The 27,856-nt window shown below is 42.5% G+C and overlaps 1 protein-coding gene across 1 annotated transcript; it reads left to right on the forward strand.

Moving 5' to 3' along the window:
* Window positions 1-5,104: 5,104 nt before the first annotated feature.
* On the forward strand, window positions 5,105-27,581 carry LOC143962329 (extracellular calcium-sensing receptor-like). Its single transcript, XM_077471629.1, has 6 exons — window positions 5,105-5,331; window positions 9,509-9,800; window positions 16,127-16,957; window positions 19,984-20,187; window positions 25,620-25,737; window positions 26,635-27,581. Exons 1-6 carry the CDS (start codon window positions 5,105-5,107, stop codon window positions 27,543-27,545), a joined length of 2,583 nt encoding a protein of 860 aa, XP_077327755.1. The 3' UTR covers window positions 27,546-27,581.
* The last annotated feature ends 275 nt before the right edge of the window (window positions 27,582-27,856 follow it).

Raw genomic sequence — 27,856 nt, forward strand, 5'->3', positions numbered from 1 at the left:
TGACGCATTTGTGTGCCTCCCAAATCGTTATTGGTGAGGTTTCACCTGGAATATTTTCGGAGAAATAGTCTTTCAAAGCTTTGAGGGTTTGAGCTTGAACCTCTGGGTCTGCCAGGAGGGAAGGGTTTAACCTCCAATTAAAGGAGGTGGGTGGGTTATCTAGTAGATTAAGATGGGATGCGGTTGGAGCATGGTCTGAGAAGCCAATAGATCCAATTTTAGCTTTTGTCAGTCTGTGTATATCTCTTTGTGTAATGTAGAGGTGATCAATTCTAGTGTATCTGTTGTGGACTGCGGAATAGAACGTAAAATCCTTTTCTGTGGGATGCATCAGTCTCCATATATCAACGAGAGCGAGAGATTGCAAGAGGCTTCTGATTTTTTTTAAAGTGGAGTATGCTATACATGAGGTGCCTGAGGAGGTATCAAGGTGTGGTTCTAAAGGAATATTAAAGTCACCTCCCAATATTATGCAACCTTCTGCAAAACTTTTGAGTTCATCTACTATAAGCCTGCAGAACCTTACATGTGAGGAATTCGGGAAGTAAACGTTTGCCAAGGTGATCGGCTTGTTGCCTATTGTCCCTTTCAAGAATATATATCTACCTTCGGGGTCGATTAGTTGGTGGTGTACGTCCAGGCTAAAATTTTTGTTTAGGAGGATTGACACTCCTTTCGTTTTAGCCTGTGGGTTTGTGGCATGGAAAGCTCGTGTAAAAAGGTTATTCGTCAGTTTGGGGACCTGCGAGCTTTTGAAATGAGTTTCCTGTAAGAATATTATCTGTGGGTTGCCTTTTTTGAGTTCATGTAGTAGTTTATGTCTTTTTGTGGGAATATTTAAACCATTCACATTGTGAGACAATATGGTGGGTGCTTTACCCAGTTCTAAATATGCCATAATCTACAATTAAAAGATTGAGGATTAAGAGAAGAGGGGTATAGAGGGAAGGGAAAGGTTATTTCTGAGTATAGAATAAAGAAATGAGAGGGGGGAAAGAAGGTGGGGTTACAGGAAGGAAGGGAGGGAAGGGAAAGAAAAAGTAGAGTAGGGGTAACAACGTAGGTGACGTAAGCGATGTAATCCGTAGCTATGCGTGGTAAGAAAAGAGCGTTTCTCTGTGGGAGCGTGGCGTAAACCCACTGAGAGCGATTTTCCAATGTTAATTATCAATCATAAAATAACTATCAGTAAAACAAAACTGTGAGGTAACATAGAAATACCCGGGAGAGCAACGGCTCTCAAATAGTAGGAGGAAAAGTTAGGTCCGGATGAACTAGTGGCTCAGAGCCCTGAGCTATTCAGCTGGTCCTGAGGACCTAAGGATTAGTCTGTGAGTTAGACCTATGTAAGGGAGAAAGTCATATGGGTAAGTTGTGAAAGGAAGAATATAATTATGTCCCTTCGATATTAAAGTGTAGGCATGACCTTTATACCCGTATGGTTGTAGGTTGATGGAGATCTGCAGAGCCTTTAGAGTTAGGTTGTAACAAGATCCAAATTCAGGTCAAATGGCTCCTTAGCTGTGAGCAATCTATCATGTCTGTTTCTTAAAGCGGAGGTCCACCCTAAAATGGACCTCCGCTCATCGGAATCCCCCCCCCCCTCCGGCGCCACAATCGGCACCTTTCAGGGGGGAGGGGGGTGCAGTTACCTGGATAATCCAGGTAACTGCACCCACTTCCGGGCTAGCTCTCTGCGGAACGGGGCGTATGTTACGCCCCGTTCCGCAAGCGCCCGCCCCCTTCAGCAAGTGCCCCGCTGCCTGCTGGGAAACACACAGCTCCCAGAGACAGCGGGGACCGTCCGGATTGCGCCGCGCGGCTCGCGCATGCGCAGTAGGGAACCGGGAAATGAAGCCGAAAGGCTCCATTTCCTGATTCCCACACCCAAGATGGCGGCGGGACCCGGCAGCCGAGCGAGCGATCGGCTTCGGGTGCCGACATCGTGGGCGCGCTGGACAGGTAAGTGTCACTATTTAAAAGTCAGCAGCTGCAGTATTTGTAGCTGCTGGCTTTAAAAAAAAAAAAAAAAAAAAACGCGGAGTCCCGGTGGACTCCCGCTTTAAGGAAGATAAATTGTTGATGTAGTCCAGGAGCCAGAGACTGAAGAAGTGAAGAAATATAAGGAGCTGATATTACCTTGTAGGTTGTTAGGAGGTCCAAAAAGTTGAAGATATGACATGAACAGCTTCAATGTAGATCACTGGGTCGGTGAGAGGGAAGTTTGGGGTGTCAGCTGTTTGATCGTCTAGGTTTCAGTTGTATGAAATAAAATATCTGGATGGAGTATAGTTCCTCATCAAGGTCCCTGAGCTCAATTAGCAAAAACAGAAATTAATGGAAAAACAGTTATGCTGTTAAACATCATAGAAAGCATGTGTGAAGATTTGTCAATCTTTCTATGGTAATATGCTGCCATCTTGTGGTTGAAGCAGAAAAAGGTATGATAAAATACAAAGGTATACTATTGCTGAGAAAAATGTCTAATCACAGAAAGTCTTTTTAAGTCAGTGAATTCTGGTCTGCGGGCTGAGACATTGTGCGGCTGTTCTAGTGAATGTCTCTGAATTTACTGGATTTGTGCGGTGGGGTGGATAAGTTAATGTTATCGTATAGCTTCTGTTTCTTTCCACCTAAACCTTTCACAAAGGGCGACTTACAGGGTGATACTCTCAAAGGGAAGGCAGGAGAGGTGACCGGAGGAGGAAGCTTGAATTCCTGGTACCACTCAGGTAATTCTAACGGATCAATTTGTAGGTGGTTGCAAAAAGCAGGCAGTTCATCTGGGGTACGGAGCATGTGAATTTTCCCATTGTAGGACACTTGTAGAGCAAATGGGTATTTCCACCTGTACTGTATGCCTTTTACTCTGAGGACATCAAGCAATGGTTTGAGAGCTCTCCTATTTCTTAAAGTGATAGGAGAGAGATCCTGAAACAGTTGAATTGCTGTGTCATTAAAAAAAATCTGATCGTTTAGCCTCGCTTTTTGGAGTATTTCCTCCTTCAATGAGAAGCTTGTGAGACAGCAGATTATATCGCGTGGAGGGGCAGGGTCGGGGGCTCTGGCACGAAGTGCTCTGTGCGCTCTGTCGAATTCGATGGGCGATTCTTGGGGCCTTTCTAGCAGCTTGTTAAAGACTGAACAGAGTACTGATCTGATTTGGTCAGAAGAAATCGTCTCCGGTATTCCCCTGACTCTAATATTTGACCTCCTTCCTCTGTTGTCAAGGTCCTCTAAATGTCTATTAACATTTATCAGATGCAGGGAATGTTGCTGTGAAACTTCTTCTAGCCTCTGGAGCGCTCTATCCCTCTGCCTGCCTGCCCTCTCCCCTGCTGCCATCTGCTCTGTGAGCATGAGTAGGTCTGCTTTGAGATCTGTGATAGCTGTGGAGAAGGACGTTTTAATGTCAGCAGCTATCTCCATCATTGCTGCATGGGTAAGTGGATGATCTGAGGTGGAAGGGTTTCTTACCTGCTCCTCTGAATTCGCTAGTGATTCATTGTCAAAGTCCTCTTCCTCCTCCTCCCTCGTGTCGGCCTGCGCCATCTTGGCTTCCGACGGGCCTCTCCTGCCTTGTCCCTGGGATAGGAATATGTCGGGGATCGCCTTGTTTTTGGCGGCTCCCGGTGTCCTCGAGTGGCTGTGCTGGGGTCCCCCCTTAGAGAGCCTGCCCATGGTGCGCTGTGTCGGTCCGGAGAGCTGTTAAAGCCGTTGCTCTATACCGGAGCTCCGTTTCAGGCTTCCATCTCCCTCGTGCGCCAGGCCACGCCCCTCCTACATGTGTTACTTAAAGAGGAAGTAAACCCTGATGGGTGTTACTTCCTCTTTCATTCCCTGCAAAGGTAAAGCATAATGGGCTACTATGCATCGCATAGTAGTCCATTATGTGTCACTTACCTGACACAGGAGCCAGCGATGTCACCGATGTCCCCTGTAGTCCGGCACATCCATCTTCTCGGTGGGGTCTCGCTGCTCTGCCGCTGTCATTCGGTGAAGCCGCGATGACGTCACTCCCGTGCATGCGCACGGGAGCCGACACGCGTGGCATCTTCGTCGTTGCCTGCGCACCGCTGTCTATAGCGCATGCGCCGTAGACAGTGGTGCCTGTCTTTTGGAAAATATCTCCTAAACCGTGTAGGTTTAGGAGATATTTCTTGGACCTACAGGTAAGCCTTAATCTAGGCTTACCTGTAGGTCAAAGTGTGTTGTAAGGGTTTACAACCACTTTAAATGCAGCAAAGAAAAAACATGTATCATGCCCTGCCAGTGTGGGTTGCGCTGTGAAACAGAGCTGTGTCGATTGAATGGCAAAACATCTTCCATATACAGTATCTCATAAAAGTAAGTACACCCCTCACATTTTTGTAAATATTTTATTCTATCTTTTCATGTGACAACACTGAAGAAATGACACTTTGCTACAATGTAAAGTAGTTAGTGTACAGCTTGTATAAAAGTGTAAATTTGCTGTCCCCTCAAAATAACTCAACACACGGCCATTAATGTCTAAACCGCTGGCAAAGAGCAGCATCGGGCTAAGGTAAGGCTCCAGATCGCCATTGTCCGTCTCCCACTGGAGGGGCTGATTGTCGCCATCTGTCTCACTGATCACTGCTGTCCGTTTTCTGCTGGCCACTACACCTAGGTAGGTATGAATGTGCAAAAACAAGAAAAACATACTTGTCTTTTAATTACCAACTTTTTATTAGTGATGTAGATATATTTAAAAATCTCTGTCAAGTTTATATTGCACAGTCCAGCTAGAATGATTGCTTTGTCCCTGCAGAAAAACACAATAATACCCTGACCATAGTTAAATAACAAGATGGTGTGATGTGTAAGAGCTTTGTGCAAAGTTCAGCAAACCATTGAAATCACAATTTGTACGGGTTACAGTATGCCAAAGTTTAATTGGTTACCAAAGACCATTGTACTATGCAGAAAACGTTTGCACATTGTATTGCCTAATCATTGGCTGCATTAAAAAAAAAAATTCTACTGTTTCTTGATAAGTTTCAGAAAAAATAGTTGAAGGAGATATACAATAAATTACGGCACTGGTGTACTCACGCCTAAATGCTGAGTTGTTAAAAGCAAGATGGAGAGTTTATATAAAGCCATCTGGATCCTTGTCCTGCATTATTTTATTCTGGCTTTTCACTCCAATGACTCAGCTGACTTGAGTTGCCACCTGTTAACACCAAATCTCAAGGGGGAGATCCTACCAGGAGATGTCATAATAGGACTTTTATTCACGTTACATGTGGACAAAGTTTACTATGAAGTCTCCTTCAAAAAACGGCCTCCAGAGACCACCTGTACAACGTAAGTAAAATAATATATTTATAGTTCTCATATAATTTAAGACAGTATCCTTCGGATGCAAATTCTAAAGGGAGCCTAACCCTTGCCTTTGCAAACCTTTCTGTACTACACCAGACCGCCCTACTGCTTTTTGGGGTAACCTGATGATCCTGGAACACACTTGCTGGGAATGTTGGAACACCCTGCATGCTACCTTTTACAAATAGAATGTTCTCATAGTCGACAATCATATTCAAAGCTTTCCTTAGACATTTCATTTGGATTGGTGAAGGAAGAAGCAGACAGAGAGAAGGCTACAAAGGCTTGAGAAAGTGCACTCCTATTGAGCTTCCACTGACCCTCTATAGAGCTGTATGTGCTCATTCTGCAGGTGACTACACAGAACTCAGTTTAAGGGTAACATTTCCAGCTTAAGCAAATTTGCAGTGTTTGAAACAATCTGCTCATTACCCGCTTCAGCTCCGGAAGATTTTACCCCCTTCCTGACCAGAGCACTTTTCGGGCAGCACAGTGGTGTAGTGGGTAGCACTCTCACCAAGCAGTAAAAAAGGTTGCTGGTTCAAATCCTAACCATGACACTACCTTCCTCGCATTTGCATATTCTCTCTGTGCCTGCATGTGTTTCCTCCCACACTCCAAAGACGTGCTGGTATGTCAATTGGCTTCTGTCCAAAGTTGGCCCTAGTATATGAATGTGAGTTGGGGACCTTGGATTATGGGCTCCTTGGGTATGGGGACCAATGTGTGTGGTGCACTGCATAAATTGACAGTGATATATGGGTACCTTAAATATATAATGGAGGAGCATCTTGATGAGATGCAATGTGCAGGGAAAGGGACAATTGTAGACACTCACAAACTGGATGGACTGGTGTCGTTATTCAACCTTACTAACCCCTGTACCTATTACTCGGCACTGCGTTGCTTTAACTGACATTTGCGCGGTCGTGCGACGTTGCACCCAAACAAAATTGATGTCCTTTTTCCCCACAAATAGAGCTTTCTTTTGGTCGCGGTTTTTATTTTTTGCGCTATATACAAAAAAGAGCAACAATTTCGAAAAAAACACATTATTTTTTACTTTTGCTGTAGTAAATATCCTCCAAAAATATTAAAAATATATTTTTTTCCTCAGTTTAGGCCCATATGTATCAGTCGACATATTTTTGGTAAAAAAAAAAAATCACAATAAGCATATATTGATTGGTTTGCACAAAATTTATAGTGTCTAGAAACTAGGGGATAATTTTATGGCATTTTTATTAGTCATTTTTTTTTTTACTAGTAATAGCGATGATCTATGATTTTTATTGGGACCATTGTGACGGACACATCGAACAATTTTTGTACACATTTTTGGGACCATTGGCATTAATACAGCGATCAGTGCTATAGAAAATGCATTGATTACTGTCAAATGTTAAATGTTAAATGTCTCTGGCAGGGAAGGGATTAACACCAGGGGGCGATCAATGGGTTAATGTGTTCCCTAGTTTGTGTTTACACACACAGATCCCGGTTCTGCTTGTGCCCCGAGCGATCGCGGGAACCCGGTGGTAATCGCGACCACCGGACACTCGCATCGGCTCGGGGGGCAGTTACATAACGTTGTTTTGCCCAGCTGTGCCATTCTGCCGAAGTACAACTGCGGCGGATAGTCAGCAAGTGGTTAAATTAAATTTCCCAAAATAAACTATCCCTACAAAAAAAAAGGAATAAAAACATATCTTCTCTGCTGCCTGCACTGCCAAGTTCCATTCCCTTGAAGAGCTTGAACCCTTAGATTTGTGCATAATCCAAGACTTCTCAAAGTGTAGATCTCCTGCTTCCCACCAGTGTTTCCTTCTGGTAAACTTTAAATTACTACTACTGTCCTGTTGCGACTTAAAGTGGTTGTAAACCCTCACATACACCAAGTGAAGTGAACAGCCTCAGATGATACACAGAGATTAAACAAATCCTCCTACATATGCTTTACTTGTTTATTTGCAGCCCTCTCTTCCGTACTCCCCTTCAAAAGGGCAGAATCATGTTAAAATCTTTCTTCATCTGTCAAAAGCACAGAGGAGGGGGCAGGGAGGCTGCAGTTATGGTGTGTGAGAGCTGATTGGAGGAAAGGGAAACACCCTCCTCCATACAGCAGAAGTACTGTGTTGTGAATGGACAAGCCGTGTGCTGAGCTCCCTCCCCGACACAAATTGTATCTCATGTGTCAGGAAAACTGACTTAAGCCCCATAAACACTATGAGATTTTTGTCTTCAGGTTTACCAAAACCATGTAGCGCAAGGGATTGCCTGATTGCATACAAATTGAAACTCCTGAGGTTTGACCTCATATTATATGGTTTTGCTAAATCCGAAGGAAAAAATCAGCAGCAAACCTGATATGTGTATGGGGCTTTAGAGCTTTGGAGAGACATAAGTAGATACTACAGATATATGTGCTTTGCTCAGATTTCAACCACTTTTGACCACATGCCAACCGGGCCATAGCCGAAAGACGTCATCCCAGAATCTTGCTTCCGTGCTCCCATAGGGGCGTGCACCCGGAAATATCCATAACCGCTGGGTCTGGAAGACCCCGCGCATCATGGATCACGGTAAATGCCCGCTGATATTGGCTGTTTACCACGTGATCGCTCTGTCAAATGACAGAGCAATTGCAACAACAAACCGGCGTCACGTCTTGTTCCTCTTTGCCTTCTCTGTACCAATCGGTATGGTGTGAGGGGAGAGGGGAGAGATCGTTTGCAGCAGCACTGTGGGCTGGATGTGTAGTGCCCACAGCGCTGCTCAGTGCTCATTCCAGCCACATGCATAATGTGCCAATACTCTGCCAATACTCTGCCAATACTCTGCCAATACTCTGTACATACTCTGCCAATACTCTGCCAATACTCATTCATACTCTGCAATACTCATTCATACTCTGCAATACTCAACCACATCTACATCATAGGCTCTTTACCGTGATCGGAGGGACAAACCGCACCACAGTTTGCCACGCCGTGCACCCCCAGAGGCATGCGCGAGCAGCCTGTTCTGAAGGACATCATATGACATCCGTTTAGAACAGTAAAGCCGTCCATCAATCTGCTATAGGCTGGGTGGGAAGCAGTTAACAATCGCAATTCTGAAATAATAATATGCAGTGATCATTTCATGCTCTACCCAACATGCAAGAAAAATAACTTGTGCGCAGTGCAATGCTAAATAATAATACACCCAACCTAATGTCCTACAAGGTAAAGTGAAAAATGCCAAAATATATAGTGAATTTAACAACAGTGCCAAAAAAACCTCAAAACACATGATTAAGAATCACAGAAATTCCAATAAAAGTCCAAATCCATCTGTGTCAGTGAGCATACGTACGTATTAGTGTCCACACAATTTTCAGTACACGTAATGTTCCCAGTCACTGGTATCCATGCAGAAACTTCATCAAACTGGGAGTACACCCACATGGCATCAAACTCCATAGGACCTACACTTACCTGTTACATTTGACCTAAAGCAGTGATGGCAAACCTTGGCACCCCAGATGTTTTGGAACCTCTTCAGTGTAGTTGAGCATCATGGGAAATGTAGTTCCAAAACATCTGATGTGCCAAGGTTTGCCATCACTGACCTAAAGTAATATAGATTAGATAGGCTTAACAAGCTTGCTATCTTCCATTGTGGATTGATGCAACATCTTTACTGGGTTAGACCCTACAGTGCAAATCCCACCCAAGCTCCCAACAGCTCAGCAAATTCCCAGCAAGAACATCCCAGATAACTGGATCCTTGTTGAGAAAGGGGGAAGAAGATGAAGGGAACCAAATCTGAAGCTGTTTTTTTAAGAAAGCAGAAGACCTTTGTTTCCCAGCATTGCATTAACAAATTCACATTTTGCACCAGGTAGGGGGCAGTTTCCAGTCCAGGCTAGGCGGAGAGATAGGATCCCAGAGGTGATACAGGGAAAAAAAAACATTTAAAAAACAAAAAAATGGAAAATAAAAAACTTTCATAGCTTGAAGGTCTGAGCAGTGGCACTGCATGGGGTGTTGCTTGGGGCCAGGTGTGTGCTGTGTGTCTAATAGCTTATGTATTTAGTTTAGCAATCATAAGTCTGTTGCTGAAGTTGTTTAATGCATTGTTCCATTTTAATAGTTTTCGTTTTTTGGTCATAAAGGTTCATGTTGGAAAAGTTTCAGGCACTCCAGGCTATAATGTTCGCCATCGAGGAGATCAACAATAACTCCAACATCTTACAGAATGTAACCCTCGGCCTCCAAGCCTATGATTCGTGTGACGTTCTTCAGCAGAATGTGAAGGCAACGCTACAAATAATTACAGGACTTGATACTGCTGTTCCCAACTATCGATGTCTTCCAAATTCTCCTCTCACAGCTGTTCTTGGTCCCTCATCATCAACGCAGTCAATGACAATAGCTCATATTCTGGGGCTTGGCAGATTTCCACAGGTAATGGTTTAACTTATCAGATGGTTCATTTTAAAGCTTAGCTCCAGACTAAACTTTTTTTTAATTTTGGAGAGAGGACGAGAGATGTAGCCTATGTCGGGGGTTTCATTTCTATGTCCCCACTGGGAAGTTTGCCCTTGCTTTCTGCCTAGAGATGAAGTGAGGGTCAAGTTATCCAGAGGGAAAACAGACTGCGGCAACATCTTTTTATTCAATAAATTGAGGAATACTACACAGGCCTAGTAATCAGCTGCAAGACCCAAACACTATGATAGAAGGAGGTCATATGTTCTCCCATACCAAGAAGCACCAGTTATTGTTGCCAGCTGCAATGCAGGAAAGAATGACAGGGGTACGTTGGTGAAGTGAGTTACAGTAGGTCACGGGTCTTTTTGTCTTATGCCGCGTACACACGATCAAATTGTACGGTGACTTAGTCCGCCGGACCGCATTTCACCGGACAATCCGATTGTGTGTGGGCCTCAGCGGACTTTTTCAGTGTAAGGTCCGGCGGACTTAGAAAGTAGTTTTGTAGCCCAATCTTTCTGCCGGTCTTGGGTTTCAGCGGACAATACGTTCGTGAGTATGCTAGTCCGGCGCACTAAGAATGACGCATGCTCAGAAGCAAGTACAAAAAGGAAGCTATTGGCTACTGGATATTGAACTTCCTTTTTCTAGTCCCGTCATACGTGCTGTACGTCATCGCGCTAGCAATCCCCAGACTTTCCGTGTGTCCGTGTGTGGCCAAGTCCATTCGGTAGAAAGTCCGCCGGACAATCCGCCGGGTTGTTTGCCAGACTAAGTACGCCGGACAATTCGATTGTGTGTACGCGGCATTTCATATGCAAAGACACCCATTCACTTACATGGCTGCCCTATACAATTTGTATTTATGGAATCCTTTTCCTGCTTGTAGTCATTACTCAAATTAAGGCATTTTAAATGTTGATCAGACCTACTAAGCTCATGTTCTTGACATCTGTATGTTTAAAGGTTACTGTCCATTAATGGGTGTTTTTGGTATACAATGATGGTGAAATCCAATTGGTGGGCCGGTCACACATTAATATTTCAATGAAGTAAAGTCCAGGGTATTAGTGAACCAGTTACTTGATCCAAACGGATCCAACCTTTAACCACTTCCCTACTGGGCCAATTCTGGCATTTCTCTCCTACAAGTAAAAATCATATATTTTTTTTAAATTGTTCAGAGCCCCCACACATTATATATGTATGTATATATATATATATATATATATATATATATATATATATATATATATATATATATATATATATATATATATATATATATATATATATATATATATATATATATATATATATTAGCAGAGACCATAGAGGATAAAATGGCAGTTGTTGCAATTTGCTGTGTCACATGGTATTTGCACAGCAATTTTTCAAATGCAATTGAAAAATTGGAATTGCGCCAAGCTATGGTACTTAAAAATCTCCATAGGTGACACTTTACTGTTTACAGGTTACCGGTTTAGAGTTACAGAGGAGGTCCAGGGCTAGCATTATTGCACTTGTTATAAGGTTCAAAGTGTCCAGACTCCAGACCCTGATCCAGGAATTAAAAAACCTGGAAAAAAAACAAAAAAAAATGTTTCTCTACTCGGAACACTACTCTGAAACCCCTCACATATATCTTGAATTCCACTACTACAATAGCAGGGCAAAAAAACAGTCCAAGTGCCAGGCAAAAAACATGGTATACTAACAGGCCGAGGTTAATTCAGGTGGAAGTCAGAAATATGGTTGATAAACAATCCAGACAGCAGGCAGAGGCATCATCAATAAACAGGTCAGGGTCAGTTAAGGTGGAAGGCATAAACATGGTTGATAAACAATCCAGGCGGCAGGCAGAGGCATTGTCAATAAGCAGGCCAGGGTCAGTTAAAGTAGAAGGCAGAGGCATGGTCAGTCAAGGCAGCAGGCAAATGACCTGCAAAGACATTAGAAACAAGGAAATGACAAGCTGTTATAAATGTGGGCACTGTACCTTCAATAATATCTTATGCCTCGTTTCCACTGAGCGGATCGGTTCGGGTTGGTTCGGTACGGTACTCTATTTTGAGTGTTTCCATTATGAAAGCGGCCCATACAACTGAACCATACCGCACCATTCATGGTCCTGCTTGAGATGTGGGGCCATAGAAAATGGTACGGTATGGTTAGGGTGGAGCTACTGGCATCACACAATACATTCCACTGATTGGCGGACAGAAAAAAACATCAATGCTCACAGCAAAGGCATATTTTCTAAACCCTGTATGGCCCCTGGCAGTCCGACTTGCACTGGAAACGCTCACCTGAATAGGCCCGGACCATTCTAACCCTTTCAAACTGTACCGACCCAAACCGTTCCGCTCAGTGGAAACGAGGCATTAGTGACGCATGGGAAGGTTGGAAGCAGTCTCTGATGCATAAGCACGGTTGCAAAGACAAAGAATTACCGCTCTAAGGTAATGACTTCTCCCAAAACAGCTGTCTCCACAGACCCACAGGGTGCTGGCTTAAGACCGGTTGGGAGGGACTTTGGGGACGGTTAAACTGGCGTCTCTCCTAATTCCCCCCTCTGCTGCAAATCCGACATCTATTTTGGTGTCTTCGGCCTCTTTCTACATGTGAAATATTTTCAGGAAATTGGCACTCATGAAGTCTGCCCACAGAATCAGAACGAAAAGCTTTCTGGTGGAGATCCTTGCTGGTAGATCAGAGCAGTGCCCATTTCTTCTATTAATTTGAGAAAGGTAGTGAGTCTTTGCATGGACTTTTGATAAGTGACATACACTAGATTGTCCTAAGTATTGGGACGCTTGCCTTTACACGCACATGAACTTTAATGGCATTCCAGTCTTAGTCCGTGGGGTTCAATATTGAGTTGGCCCACCCTTTGCAGCTGTAACATCTTCAACTCTTCTGGGAAACCTGTCCACAAGGTTTAGGAGTGTGTCTATGGGAATGTTTTACCATTCTTACAGAAGTGCATTTGTGAGGTCAGGCACTGATGTTGGATGATAAGGCCTGGCTCACAGTCTCACAATTTATCCCAAAGGTGTTCTATTGGGTTGAGGTCAGGCCTGTCATGTTCCTTCACCTCAAACTCACTCATCCATGTCTTTATGGACCTTGCTTTGTGCACTGGTGTGCAGTCATGTTGGAACAGGAAGGGGCCATCCCCAAACTGTTCCCACAAATTTGGGAGCATTACATTTTCCAAAATGTCTTGGTATTCTGACACCTTAAGAGTTCCCTTCACTGGAACTAAGGGGCCAAGCCCAACCCCTGAAAAACAACCCCACACCATAAACCCCCCTCCACCAAATGATTTGAACCAGTGCACAAAGCAAGGTCCATAAAGACATGGACAAGCGAGTTTGGGGTGGAGGAACTTTACTGGCCTGTGCAGAGTCATGACCTCAACCCGATAGAATGCCTTTGGAATGCATTAGAGTGGAGACTACAAGCCAGGCCTTCTCTTCCAACATAGGTGCCTGATCTCACAAATGCACAAGTGGGCCAATTCAATATTGAACCCTACAGACTAAGACTGGGATGCAATTAAAGTTGATGTGCGTGTAAAGGCAGGCATACCAACACTTTTGACGACATAGTGTATGCATTATAAATGTCCCAATGGAAAAGGGAAAGTGCAACTTTTTTATACCAGTAGAGGAACTTTCATGTGGATAAACAGGGCTGTAGCTAATCATTTAAATCCACCCTCCTCATGAACCGATTATGAATTATAATCATGGATACACTCAGGCTCTTCCATGAAGTTCCACTGAGGTGTCATTGTAGGTGGTGGACAGGATATACAGTACACATCTCTCTTATCCCTCCACTTCATGGCAAATACCTCTTTCCCCAGACTCACTGATTCTCCCCTTCGAAGCCTTGCAGTCAATAGAATTTGTGGGAAACCCTTTCTGTGTCTTCCGGAGGTACCATAGGCCAATATTTTCTGACGATACATGTGACAGAAAAGTGGTAGACTTGTGTAACAATGATCTAGGTAGATGTGATACCCCTTTTGGAAAAGTGGAAAAGCCAGATCCCAGACAATGTTTCCACTTGTGCCGATGTAGGTTGGGCAATCAGGAGGCTGGAGCTGGGAATCTTTGCCTTTGTTCATGCGGAAGACATTCACATATCCTGTGGCTCTTTCACAGAGCTTGTTGAGCTTAAATCCATACTTGACCTCTTTACTGGATGTATATGACATTCACCTAGAATGGTGGTACTCCCGCTCAGCTGACATTCTACTATAGGCCAGATGGGAACCAGAAGGTCACAAAGGGAATGCCAGAGATAATCCAGCTAAACCAGGGGGAAATAGAATGTGCTCATTGTCTGGGGTCTTTGGCCCACTATATCAATTCACTGAACCAGTCCTTTTTAAGTTGTTTCATACTGTAAGGCACTCTTGGTGCCAAAATGGCTCACTCAATCACAAATGCTTTTTCAGTATTGCATTTTAATAAAATGTTTGTAAATTCTCCTGCCAAAAAAAGTTTTATTTTTATTGTAATATTGTTTATAGAGTACATTAAAGCAATTCTTGCTATTCTTTGCCTTGCCCATCTAACATTGCATGTACATAGAGGATGTTGCACCTTCTTTATTGCACCCTCTTTCTTGTCACAGTTCCCTAGCAATCCCTAAGGCCCCTTTCACACTGGGGCAGTGGGTGCACCAGCGGTAAAGCACTGCTATTTTTAGCTGGGATTTTCAGGTCAATTTTGCGGCGCTATTTGGCCACTAGCGGGACGCTTTTACCCCCTGCTAGTGGCCGAGAAAGGGTTAAAATCACAGCAAAGCGCTGCTGCAGCAGTGCTATGCAGGAGGTATAGCCGAGCTGTCCCATTGATTTCAATGGGCAGGAGAACGTTTTTTAATGTCCTCAAAGCCCACCACTCCAGTGTGAAAGCCCGAGTGCTTTCACACTGGAGAGACAGGAGCGGCTCCTACCTACAACTGACATTAACCTACACTGACATTAACATACACTGACCTGTCTGAGCTGTGGTGTCACAGCAGCCAGTCCTCAGAGGAGCCGAGGAGGAGAGGAGAGTGGCTCACCCGAGCGCCAAGCGGGGATGTGGCGCGGCAGCCTCTTTGTAATTCCAGCCTTCTGGAGCCAACAGCGCCTATGATGGACGTCACAAGTCCCATGGTCCCGGCATTGGACCAGTGGGACGTCCATCATAGATGTGCAGGCTCCAGAAGGCGGTAACTGCTCTGGCACTCGGCTGCACTTGGCCATGCTTGGCAGCGCTCGGGATCAGATTGGTCCCGGCGCTCTTGCCTACCCTGCAGAGCTGACACTCGGGGCTATAGGGGGACACATTCGGGCTTCAGCCCCCCCAGCCACCCCCTCCCGACGCCCCTGTGTGTGGACTTTTGTGTGTTGGAATTGTGTACACACGCTCGGAATTTCCGACAACAAGTCTTCTTGTCGGAAAATTTGAGAACCTGCTCTCAAACAGTTGTTGGAAACTCCGACAGCAAATGACCAATGGAGCATACACACGGTTGGAATTTCCTACAAGCTCACATCCAACATTTGTTGTAGGAAAATCCAATCGTGTGTATGCAGCATAATGCCCTGTACACACGGTTGGACATTTCGATGACAAAATCCATCAGTTTTTTTCTGGTGGATTTTGGCCCAAACTTGTCTTGCATACACACGGTCACACAAAGCTGTCAGAAAATGGGATTATTCAGAACGAGGTGATGTACAACACGTACGACGGGACTATAAAGAGGCCAGTAGCCAATAGCTTTCATCTTGTAGTTTATTCTGAGCATGTGTGGCACTTTGTGCGTCGGAATTGTCTACACACGATGGGAATTTAAACAATCGGATTTTGTTGTTGGAAAAATGTAAGATCTAGATCTCAAACTTTGTGTGTCGGAAATTTTGACAGAAAAAGTCAGATGAAGCCCACACACGATTGGAATTTCCGACAACACAATCCGATCTCACTTCTTCTATCTGAAAGTCCAACCGTGTGTACAGAGCATAAGAGTCAGAAATGCTATATTTTATTTGATGTCTGTGTCCTCCTTGGTGAGATTTCTTATATTTCCTGTTCTGGTGACCCCAGGACAAGAAATAAAAGGGTGCTGTTGCCATTGGTACTGGATGACACGGAAGCAAAAGAAACCTGTCAAAGTGTCTCCATTTTATGTATCAGCTAGCATTGAGCTTTAAAAGGAAGTCTTAAAAAGAAGTTACAATATTTCTCTTCTTACTGTGATTATCAGTTTAAAGTAATTTTTGCTTTTAGATAAGCCAATGGTCAACCAGCCCTCTACTGAGCGATCGGAGAAAATTCCCATCATTTTTCAGAACCGTGCCGAGTGATTCATTCCAATCTCAAGGACTTGCACAATTGGTCTTGCATTTTGGTTGGTCATTTGTTGGACTTATTGCTACAAATGATGACTATGGCCAACAAGGAATCCAGCTGATCAGACAAGATATAGTTAAGGCTGGGGCTTGCGTGGCGTACAGTGAAAACATTCTAATGAGCCAACCAGATCGTAATGCTCCACATATAGTAAATGTGATTAAAAAGTCTACTGCCAAAGTTGTGGTGGCCTTCTGTAACAAAGCTGATCTGAACATTATCTTGGGTGAATGGTCAAGACAAAATGCTCCCAAGAAGATACTAATTGCCAGTAAAGCATGGTCAACAATGAACCTTGTTTCTTTTGAGAAATATACAAACCTTCTTACTGGTACCATTGGACTAACTTTTTCTAGTGGATCGCTGCCAAACTTTAAAGAGTTTCTCAACAAGATCAATCCTTTCACTTCTATCGGTGTAGACTGTATTAGGATATTTTGGGAGAACACTTTTAAATGCACATTTGCCCATAACTTAAACTTCACATCCGCTTTGGAGACCTCAGAAGGAGAGTGCACAGGGTCTGAAAAACTAGACAAGATACAAAACAGCTTTATGGATGTCTCTACACTAAGGTCCCCCTATAATTTCTACACTGCGGTCCATGTGGTGGCCAAATCTTTGGAAGATCTTCAAAAATGTCAAGAGGGCAAAGGCCCATTTGCTGATGCAAGCTGTGCAGATAAGTGGAATTTTAAACCTTGGCAGGTATTGTTCTGTCTATTTTTTCATTTGTTGTCAATTTTCTCTAAAGTTTACCTTGCAGATAGGTATTAATTTTACATTTAAATTTACAAAAAATGGGGAAAAAAGATATCTACAGACTGAGAGAGAACTCTCCAACTAGTTCCACTAAACCTCTATCAGTTATCTGGAGGCTATCAGAACGATTGTTCTGTTTGAGAGCTTTCTCTAAATGTATAAATATTTTGTATATGCCTACAAAAAGAATATGCCCCTCTTGAGTTGAGGGTGACTTTTGAGTGGAGCCAACTTTTAAAGACTGTGTGTGGTTTTAAGATACATTCATGACCAAACATCTTAGTACCCCTGCATTTCTGTCAGATAATGCACCACTTTGCCCAGAAAATTGTTGCTATTACAAATTTGTAGGCGTTCTCATGTTTATTTCTTTTGTTTGTACTGGTATGACACAAAAAAGTGGAGAAACAAAAAGCCAAATCTGACACATTCCACCCTAAACCCCAAAAATGGACTGGATAAAATGATTGTCACCTTCAAAAAATTGCCAAAAATAATTGCATTCAAAGTTTGTGATGCTCCTTTAATTTGTAATTAAACTCACCTGTATCAATTAACAGGTCTCGACAATATAGAAACCACACCAGAAACCCTCACAAATGGTGAAAAATGGACTTAACCCTTCTGTTGCGTGTCTGTGTGCCACAAGGAGCATGGAAAAGAGAAAGAGCAGCAAAGAATTGTCTGAAGATTTGACAACGAAAAATGGGGAAGACATGGACAATCTCAAGGTTACAAGTAGGGCTCAAGTCCTGTGGGAACGCATGGGAATATCATTCCTGAACTTTTTGCATAGCAGGAATTACGTTCCCGTTAGCAGCAGGGCCCAGTCCGGCACGCAGAGTCCAGCCTGGCCGTGGCCAGTATGAGGTGTGTGGCAGCTCCTCCTCCTCTCTTAGCGCCCGGTCTGACTGCATGTGCAGCTCCACGCTACTTCTGGGTTTCCTCACACTGGAGTTGGCTAGGTACGGCAGTGGAGCAGGAGAAGTGGTTTAAGACAAAGCACTGGAGAATACTGAATTGACCAGCAATCAGTCCAGGTCTAATAACATAGAGCACCTGCGGAGAGATGGGAAAAGGAACCCTTCCAATCTGAGAGACCTGGAGCAGTTGGCGAAAGAAAAGTGGTCCAAAATTTCTGTAGAGAGGTGTACAAAACACATTGATGGTTACAGGAAGAGATTTATTTCAGGAATGTGCTACCAAATATTAAATTAAGGGTGCCAATAATTTTGTTCAGTTCATTTTTGGAGTTTTGCATGGAATTTGTCAGATTTTGCTTTTTGTTTTTTCCACTTTTCTGTCATACCAATACAAACAAAAGACATAAACAAGAGAATGCCTTAACATTTGTAATTGCAAACAATTTTCGAGGTGAAGTGGTGCATTATCTAACAGAAATGAAGGGGTGCCAAGATTTTTGGGCATGGCTGTAGGTGGTCTCTGCGTTTGGAGAATGACCGCAACATATTGGGGTATACAATGTAATACTGACCTATAATCACACACATAGGTTGGACTTGATGGACTTGTGTCTTTTTTCAACCTCACGTACTATGTAACTACCGTATTTTCTGGGGTATAATGCCACGCACACGATTGGACTTTCTGGCAGACTTGGTCCGGCGGACAATTCGATCGTGTGTGGGCTCCAGTGGACTTTTTTATCCCAAAAGTCTGACGGACCTAGAAATAAAACATGTTTCAAATCTATCCAATGGGCTCAAGTCTCACGGACTAAAAATCTGGAAAACCGTTCATCTGTGTGCTAGTCCTACGGACCAAATAAGACGCAAGGGCAGCTATTGGCTACTGGCTATTGAACTTCCTTGTTTCGCCCCGTTTACGTCCTCGCGTTCAATACGAACGGACTTTTGAACGGACTTAGTCCGGACGTGTGTAGCCAAGTCTGTTTCGTTCAGAAAGTTTGTCGGACCGCCTCCGAAAGTCCTTCAGGAAGACCGTCGGACCTAGTCCGACGAAAAGTCCGGTCGTGTGTACGCGGCATAAGACAAACTTTTACACTAGAAAAAACAACTAAAAAGTGGGGCTCATCTTATACACCAGGTATTAAATGCAGCCGGCTGTATGTCAGCCCTCCGGATGTGCAGTAATATTGTATGTAGCTTCGGCTACAGTATACACCGCTGAGCCAATCCCAGTGAGCGATATATTCTATTAATGAACACAGAGCCTGCTCAGATTGGAGTAACATCCTCTGCCAATCCAAGCAGGCTATATACAGTAGCCTGCTCTGATTGGCTTTGAGTGTCAGAGAGGCACAGGCTGATGATGTTACAGCCTCAATCCAAGGAGGCTTTGCATTCATTAATAGAATACACTGCTCACTGTGATTGGTTCAGCGCAATATGGCTCCAACTTCCATTAAGAAGAAGGAAATATAGGCAATATGAAGCCTCAGAAGGGGGGTCTTCCTATACAGTGAGTATAGGCAAAAACTGTAGAAATACAGTAGAATTAGGGGTCGTCTTATACACCCAGTCACCTTATACACCAGAAAATACGGTATAAGACAGATGGAAATATAGGATCAGTCAAGATGTCTTGCAGACCCCAGTATGGAGATGACTCTGCTATTATATGTTTGATAGTCCTGTGAGACGGCCAGCTACACACCTTAGTAAGACATTTAAGCTTAAATGCTTTCTTATTCTGGTTTCTGTAGTACCCAAGACGTCCCAGTTTGCCCATCCTGTCAATTGTTGGTGACCAGTCCACTTTTGGTAGCCTCTTGTATTGTCCTGGGTATTCCTACATGGAGATCCCCCTGCCTAATTTCTGACACTGTTATTGTCCAGCTAGGAGCTTTATGTGTTTCAGCTATTAGATTTACATGTTACATTTACCAGAATGGCCACAACTAGTATGCAGACACAGGAACCATTAAGAAAACATTAATGTGGCCTACAAAAAAAAAAGTATTATTTTTTTTCTACCCTCCCATGCAACAGCTCCTGTACTATATGAAAAAGGTGAGATATAAGCGAAGTAATGGAAGGGAACTCTACTTTGATGAAAATGGTGACCCCCCTGCTGCATATGACATAGTGAACTGGCAGATGAGCCCAGAAGGTAAAATACAACAAGTCAAGATTGGAAGTTATGACACCGCAGCACCTCCAGGAGAAATTTTTGCCATAAACACAAGTGCCATTGTGTGGTCAATAGAAGATCACCAGTTATGAATAAACATATAACTAGAAATTGCCATTCCTTTTGTTCTCTTTTATCTATCAAAAGACAAGTTTCCAAAACATATACAGGGTACCCTCATCTGGACACTGGGTACCGTTAAATGTGAACTCAGACACACAATTATACAGATCCTGTCCCCTGTAAAGCAGAGCTCAGGCTGGAAGAAAGAGAAGCAGCACAACGAGCCAATACATTGGGCTGCTGTTCTCATGTGCAAACAATAAACATGCTGATTGGAGGAGAGAACAGAGTGACAGAGGGATGAATTCACCAGTCTGTTGCTTCCCTGTCCAAACCCAGGCCCTTAATTGTAACTTAATTGCAGCAGATTAAAAGTAGGTCACAAAAAGATTAATATGCAGATGCATACATACAGTTTATGAGAGCTGGTCTATCTACCATAAGATTTATTGTCTATATAGTTTTTACACACATGTACCCGCATGAGCCGCTGGTAAGATTGGGTCTCCTGCTCATTCTCTGCCCTAGCTGGGGCCTCATGCTTACTGGAACCACCAGAATACCTCAATTGGGAACTGCCAGTGGTCACATAAGAATGGCACATGCTGGTTATTAGAAGACGAACAGTTTGTATTGGCAAACCAAATTGAACAGTAACACAGTAAATTAGTAGTTCAACAACATCACATAAAAGACCAGTGCAATAATTGATAGACATGTGCACACTGAAATATTTTTTTCAGAATTTCGTTTTCGTCTGAAAAATACATTTATTTAGTTACTCCCAAAATTAGTTTTTATTTATTTTGTTTTGTTAAAAAATGCTTTATTTTCATATCCATTATATTTTCATATAGTTGTGACAACAGTTCGATATAGATAGAAGATTCAACATGAGGGTGACCATAGCAATCTGTGTCTATCGAACCTACGGTTGAATGTGCCTAACCTAACTCTATTAGTCCAAGATTATTCGACATAGAGAGAAAGGATTCGACAAAGCAGTTGCCGTGAGTGGACATTTATGGTCAAATGCTCCACCCATAGGCCATAGAAGAATTCCAATGTTGGTTGACTAGTAATAATAATTAATAAAAATAATTATTACTAGTGTCATACAACATTAGAATTCTACTATAGCTTGTAGGCGGAAAATTCGACCAGAAATGTACTATTGCAGTGTTGTACAGTTTAGCTGCTCCGTTGAATCTTCTTAGAACATTCGACAGACACTATAAGCCTTCAATGACAGATTCAACCTTAATTATTTTGGATTTTCGGACGAATGCATTTTTTAACGAAACTAAATAAATAAAAATTAAGTTTGGGAGTAACTAAATAAATGTATTTTTCGGACGAAAACAAAATTCCGAAACAAAATATTTCAGTGTGCACAGGTCTAATAATTGATACAATGTAGTCAACCCAGGTACCTCTAGGTGTGTACTGCAGTACCAAAGCATACACAGTAGCTCTCCGCCTGAGAGATTAAACCCCAAGTGACCAAAATGGTTAACAATAATTGCACAGACTAATTCACTTGAGGAGTCTCAGACAAGAGGGTCTAGGCTTAGGCCCAAGAGTTTGACTCATTGTCCGCAACCCAGTTTTGCTTCTAGGTAGGCCACAATATTTGGACAGTTCTGGATGTTAGTTTCTGCCAGCTCAGGTGGGGCCCTTTAATCACTTCAATACAGGGCACTTATACACCCTTCCTGCCCAGACAAATTTTCAGCTTTCAATGCTCTCACACAATAACTCAGTCATGCTACACTGTACCCAAACAACATTTTTATCATTTTTTTTTCACAAATAAAGCTTTCTTTTGGTGTTTTCTATTTTTATTTTTTGCAATATAAGTGAAAAAAGAGCAAACATTTTGAAAATATAACACTTTTTTTTGTTTCTATTTTAAAATTTTGCAAATTACTAATTTTTCTTCATAAATTTGGGCCAACATTTATACTGCTACATATCTTTGGTAAAAATAACAAAATTCGTTGTTATTATTTAGTCTGTGTGAAAGCTATAGAGTCTACGAGCTATGGTACAAATCAATGAAAATTGATCACAACTGATGTACTGATGGCCTATCTGATTTCTTGAGATATTGACAAGCCAGGAAAGTACAAATACCCTCCAAATTACCCCTTTTTGGAAAGTAGACTTATCAGGGTATTTAGCAAGAGGCATGATGTTTTTTGAAGTTGTCATTTATTTTATTTATTTTTACACACAATTGTTATATTAACAAGTTTCTCTCACACAGCACATGCATACTTGCAATTACACCCCAAAATACATTCTGCTATTCCTCCTGAGTACGGTGATACCACATGTGGGAAACTTGTACACAGTCTGGCCACATACAGAGGCCCAACATCCAAGTAGCACCTCCAGGCATTCTAGGAGCATAAATTGCACATCTAATTTGATGACAACCTAATACACTTTTGAAGGCCCTGGGGCACCAGGACAATAGAAACGGCCACAAAAGGACCCCATTTTGGAAAGAAAACACCCCAATGTATAATCTATGAGGCATAATGAGTCTTTTGAATGGTTAATTTATTTCCAGAGGTTTTTTGAAAACGTGGAAAAAAATGAAAATGCATTTTTTTTACACAAAGTTCTCTATTTAAAAATATGTTGTGATTTTCCTGTGTGGGTATGGCCTCTTACTGTGAGATCAACCATGTGTTACAGAATTCAGCTATATATTATCCATATATGATTACCATTCATGTATAGTAAATGGGATATTCTCATATAGTGTTAGACGTTTTTTTTCTCAATCAAACAAGTACTTTATATTATACTTCTTTACACATCTTTCTTGTTTCCAATCTATACCCATAAAGTCCCAGGGGGCATCTCCTTTGTTTTTCTTACAGTTATTAACTCCAGAAGTATTTTGGTTATGGTATATTAATGAAAACCTTTTTTCCATGCTTATTTTGACTAATCTGCACTGACTCAACCATGTCCATTTTACATAAACCATGCCCAGTGTACTTTTAGCACTGCCTGTCCCACTGACATCTTTTTGTCTATGTACTTATATCTAAACATGTGTAGCGCCGGCTCCTGAAGAGCACACACTATGTGTTTTTAAAATTAAATGTTACACTTAAACTGCAGTTTGGTTTGGGTTTAATTACTCCAAATTTTGACCTCAGCATCAGTCTGACTAGACTACAGGATGTTCTGCCTAGCCACAGGGGGCGCTGTCACTTCTGGCAGGTATGGAATCACAGTCTAATTGGGTGCTTTAAGGTTACTTTCTCTCGGAACCAGCCCAGTGGGAGTGTCACTCTTGCTGTGCTTTCTGGGAGAGGATACTTAAGATGCGGATGTCATGTGTTTCGGGGTTTCCAGTCGAGAAGTATGTTCTGACTGCATGGTCCTGGTCCTCCTGACCAGCCCTCAGGACGCCGATGGCCTGGGGTGTGGATCCACCCTATTTTACATCTCAGGGCTGGCTAGCCCAAGGCGAGGAAACTAAAGAAAGGATTTGGAGGTGGTCCGGTGCCGTCTCAGGTTTTGGAGAGGCCCAGCAACTTCGTAGTTATCCAGGGAAGGACTCTTCGGGAGAAGGCCATGCAAGAATTGGCTTCTCAGCAAGAGCCTGGAAAAGCTGAAGGACCTAAGTGAATCCAATCTCATGCGGTGTCACCGGACCGGCTGTAAGATACTGGTACCACACGAGCCTTCTACAAGTTTTTTCAAGTTTCCTTACACATGTTTTATAACAAAGTCTGTGGCAGTGACTCGGTCCTGATTTAAGCACCCTGTTGGCTGCTAGTCCTGGTGAGAGAAGGACTATCCAACTAGGGTGAGGATCCAGCTGTGAATGGCTATTCTCTGGATTTTACTCAAAGTAAGAAAGTTCTTTATTACTGACTTTGACACTAAAGCCGCGTACACACGGGCGGACTGTATGGCCTACTTAGTCCGTCGAAACACATTTCAGCGGACAGTCCGCTCGTGTGTGGGCTTCAGCTGACTTTTTCAGCGTGCAGTCTGGCGTACTAAGTATTTCGGAATTTTCTAAATACTGTCCGTCATACTTTGGTTTCAGCGGACAATCCGCTCATCAGTAGGCTAGTTCGACGGACTAAGAATGGCGCATGCTCAGAAAAGATTTACACGGCGAAAGGGTGTATTGCTGTGTATTGGACTTCCTATTTCTAGTCCCGTCGTATGTGCTGAACACGTCATCGCGCAAGCTTTCGACGGACTGTTTGTGCATCTGTGTGTGGTCAAGTCCGTTCATTCGAAAGTAGGACGGACTGTCCGTCGGATTGTATGACGGACTAAGTAGGCCATACAGTCCGCCCGTGTGTACGTGGCTTTAGAGTACCTGGACTTTTCACCTAACGCCTCTGATCCTATACTGAGAGACTGTTGTTAACTACGTTTCTTGCGAATAAAAATCCCTTTTAGGCGGATCTATCATTAGTCTCTATAGCTTTTGGGCCATCTACCACGGGAAACCCCTAGACGCAAAGCGAGGTGAAGAAGGTAACAGTAAGCCCAGAAAAACCAGCTGCTCCTTCGGGGGTCAGTGCTACACATGTCTTCTCTGGTATCTGCCCCATCTACAAATCACATCACTGTTCACTCTCTTGGAGCTATAGAAGTAAAAGTCCTAGCAGGGTTCACTGCTGTCATTTCTCTCTGTAACAATTTGCAAGCCCCAGCATTCCCCTGTCTTCTCTGTATCTGTTGAATTTAAAGTCCCAACATGATCTATAGTTTGCACTATTGTATGGCCCATAAACATGTCCCACTCTCTTGTCACTAACGGATAGCAAGTAATGCCATGTGACACTGCTGTCCCCATCACTACATAAACATTTCATTGTTTCCAAACTGTATATTGTCCCCATTTACACACTCATTGCTGAAATTCTTCATTAGCCTTCATTAGATACAACACATTAAACACATCCAGCAAGCTTTAGTTTGATCAGAAAATAATGGAGGTTATAAAATAATGTCTGCAAGAAGGCACACAAGTAATCTCCCTTTACGAGAATGGTGTGTGGTAGTATTTCTTAATAGGCAACACATCAAACCTTGGAGAGGACAACCCACAACAAAAGAAAACTGGAGACCTAAGGCAACAACACTGGACTAAATATTCAATTTGTGATGCTGTGAAATGTAGAGGTTAGGGTTAGAATATGGTATACATACAAGGAGAATTTTCTTGTCAAGGTTCCTGAATGTTGTTGACCATTTGGCTCTGAGAGATCTATTTGCCTGAAATAAGGAATAATGGTTTAATTTTATGACTGGTGATAAAATGAGGATTTTAGATACCTCTTATTCCATGAAGTGCTAAATAAAACAGTTTTTATTACACAACACATACCGAGAACTGCAACATTTACTAATTATTTTTTATCACATTCTATTAATATAGATTTCAGTCTGCAGTGAGAGCTGTCCTCTAGGATTTCGTAAAGTTGCCATAAGTGGACAACCTGTCTGTTGTTATGACTGTGTCCCCTGTCCACCAGGAGAGATCTCCAACCAGACAGGTAAATGTGCAACCTTACATAGTTACATAGTTAGTAAGGTTGAATAAAGACACCTATCCAGCCTGAGTGAGTGTCTACATTTGTCCCTATCCCTGTACATTGCACACTCACATTGGTCCCTACCCTCAAGGAGCCCACAATCCAAGGTCCCCATTCATATACTAGGGCCAATTTTGGACAAAATCCAATTAACCTACAAGCATGTCTTTGGAGTGTGGGAGGAAACTGGAGTACCCAGACGAAACCCACGCAGGCACAGGGAGAACATGCAAACTCCATGCAGGTAGAGTTGTGGTTGGGATCCAAACCAGTGACCCTTTTTATTGCTAGGTGAGAGTGCTAACCACTACACCACTGTGCAGCCTAAACCTTCAAGTCTATTTTTACCAGAGTCACACTTTACCAATCTATTTAGCCTGGAAAGCTCTTGGACTCCATTAAGGAGACTCTCATGATAGGTATGATTAATAATACCCAAAATATTTTTTTATTTCCAAAAGTTTAGTGCAATTTCAAGTGCTGAAAAAATTATTAAAATTACTGAAACAATCAGATACTGCATAGTCCCTTTATGTACCTTTATTGATCCTCGGTCTGTAATCCCAGGAAGCACCTTATCCTCAAAGATACAAGGAGCATGGCAACTACAGAAACTCAATTTTTTTCTGCCGTGGCCCTTAGTACCAGCTTGGCTCTTGGATTACTGGATAACAATAACTGAAGAGTGAATGTTAGGGATTCTGTGACCATCGCAGGCTTTTTATTAATTTATTAGCACTCAGAACTTTTAAACTCACACTTTAAAATCTGAAAATCGAATTCTGTTCTAATGGTGAAATGATGGAATATACTAAAAACAGAAGTAATATTTGTTTTTGCCTGTAAATTTTCTTTTAGACTCCATCAACTGCTTGAAGTGCCAGTGGGATCATTGGCCAAATTCTCAGAAAACCAGATGCCTTCTGAAACCTATAGAGTATCTCTCAAATGAAGATCCACTGGGGCAAACATTAACTGCCATTAGCATCATTTCCTCTTTGGTTTCAGTTGCCATTATGAAACTTTTTATACAGTTTAAGGCTACCCCTTTAGTTAAAGCTAACAATTATTATATCAGCTGTCTTCTTTTGGTCTCCCTTTCATTGTGCTTTCTCTGCCCTGTAATTTTTATTGGTTATCCTCAGCGTGAGAGGTGTCTCCTGCGTCAAATTGCTTTTGGAATGATTTTTGCTCTCTGCATCTCATGCATTTTGGCCAAGACCTTGATTGTGATATTTGCTTTTATAGCCACCATGCCAGACAGCAATCTCAGAAAGTGGGCAAACCCGAAAGTGTCCTACATGGTCATTGCAATGGGTTCATTCTTACAATTTGTTTTGTGTGTACTCTGGTTGTGTATTGCTTCTCCCTTCCCAGAATATAACACACAATCTAAACCTGGAATAATTATTATTGAATGTAATGAAGGATCACCCATTGCCTTCTGGACCATGTTGGGTTACCTCTTTCTTCTGGCCTCCATTAGTTTTATTGTTGCCTTCCTGGCTCGGAGACTTCCTGACAGCTTCAATGAGGCGCAGTTTATTACCTTCAGCATGCTAGCTTTCCTCAGTGTCTGGATATCCTACATCCCAGCATCCCTCAGTGCACAGGGCAAATATACGGTGGCCATGGAGATCTTCGCCATCTTGGCCTCCAGTTGGGCTCTCATCACCTGCATGTTTTTCCCAAAATGTTTTATCATTTTGTTTAGACCTGACATGAACACTAAAGAATTTCTAATGAGAAACAACATTTATAAAAGATAGCATATTAGGTGTGTATATGTAATGTGCTTTATTTCTTCAACAAATAAATTGAGCTCAAAGTTTTAATATTTGCTTTAACTTTGACTTAGGTTGTATAAGATTTATAGGCTGATTATTGATATGTTGTCATACATATTGTTATTATTATTATAATTATTATTATTCAGTATTTATTTAGTGGCAACAGTTTGAGCAGCACTTTACAATGCAAGGTCAGACAGTACAGTTATAATACAATTTTATCAGGAGGTATCAGCGCCTTGCTTGTTGGAGCTTACAATCTAAAAGGGAGGGTCAAGCGATACAAAAGG

Source organism: Lithobates pipiens, unplaced genomic scaffold (genome assembly GCF_037356315.1).
Source record: "Lithobates pipiens isolate NorthernLeopardFrog02 unplaced genomic scaffold, aLitPip1_a1.2 Scaffold_8, whole genome shotgun sequence".
Classification (NCBI taxonomy): domain Eukaryota; kingdom Metazoa; phylum Chordata; class Amphibia; order Anura; family Ranidae; genus Lithobates; species Lithobates pipiens.

Coding starts and splice junctions, on each gene's coding strand:
- LOC143962329 (XM_077471629.1), top strand. CDS start 5,105: ATGGAGAGTTTATATAAAGCCATCTGGATCCTTGTCCTGCATTATTTT. Junction 9,801..16,126: donor GGCTTGGCAGATTTCCACAG/GTAATGGTTTAA, acceptor TTTTGCTTTTAG/ATAAGCCAATGGTCAACCAG. Junction 16,958..19,983: donor GGAATTTTAAACCTTGGCAG/GTATTGTTCTGT, acceptor CCCATGCAACAG/CTCCTGTACTATATGAAAAA.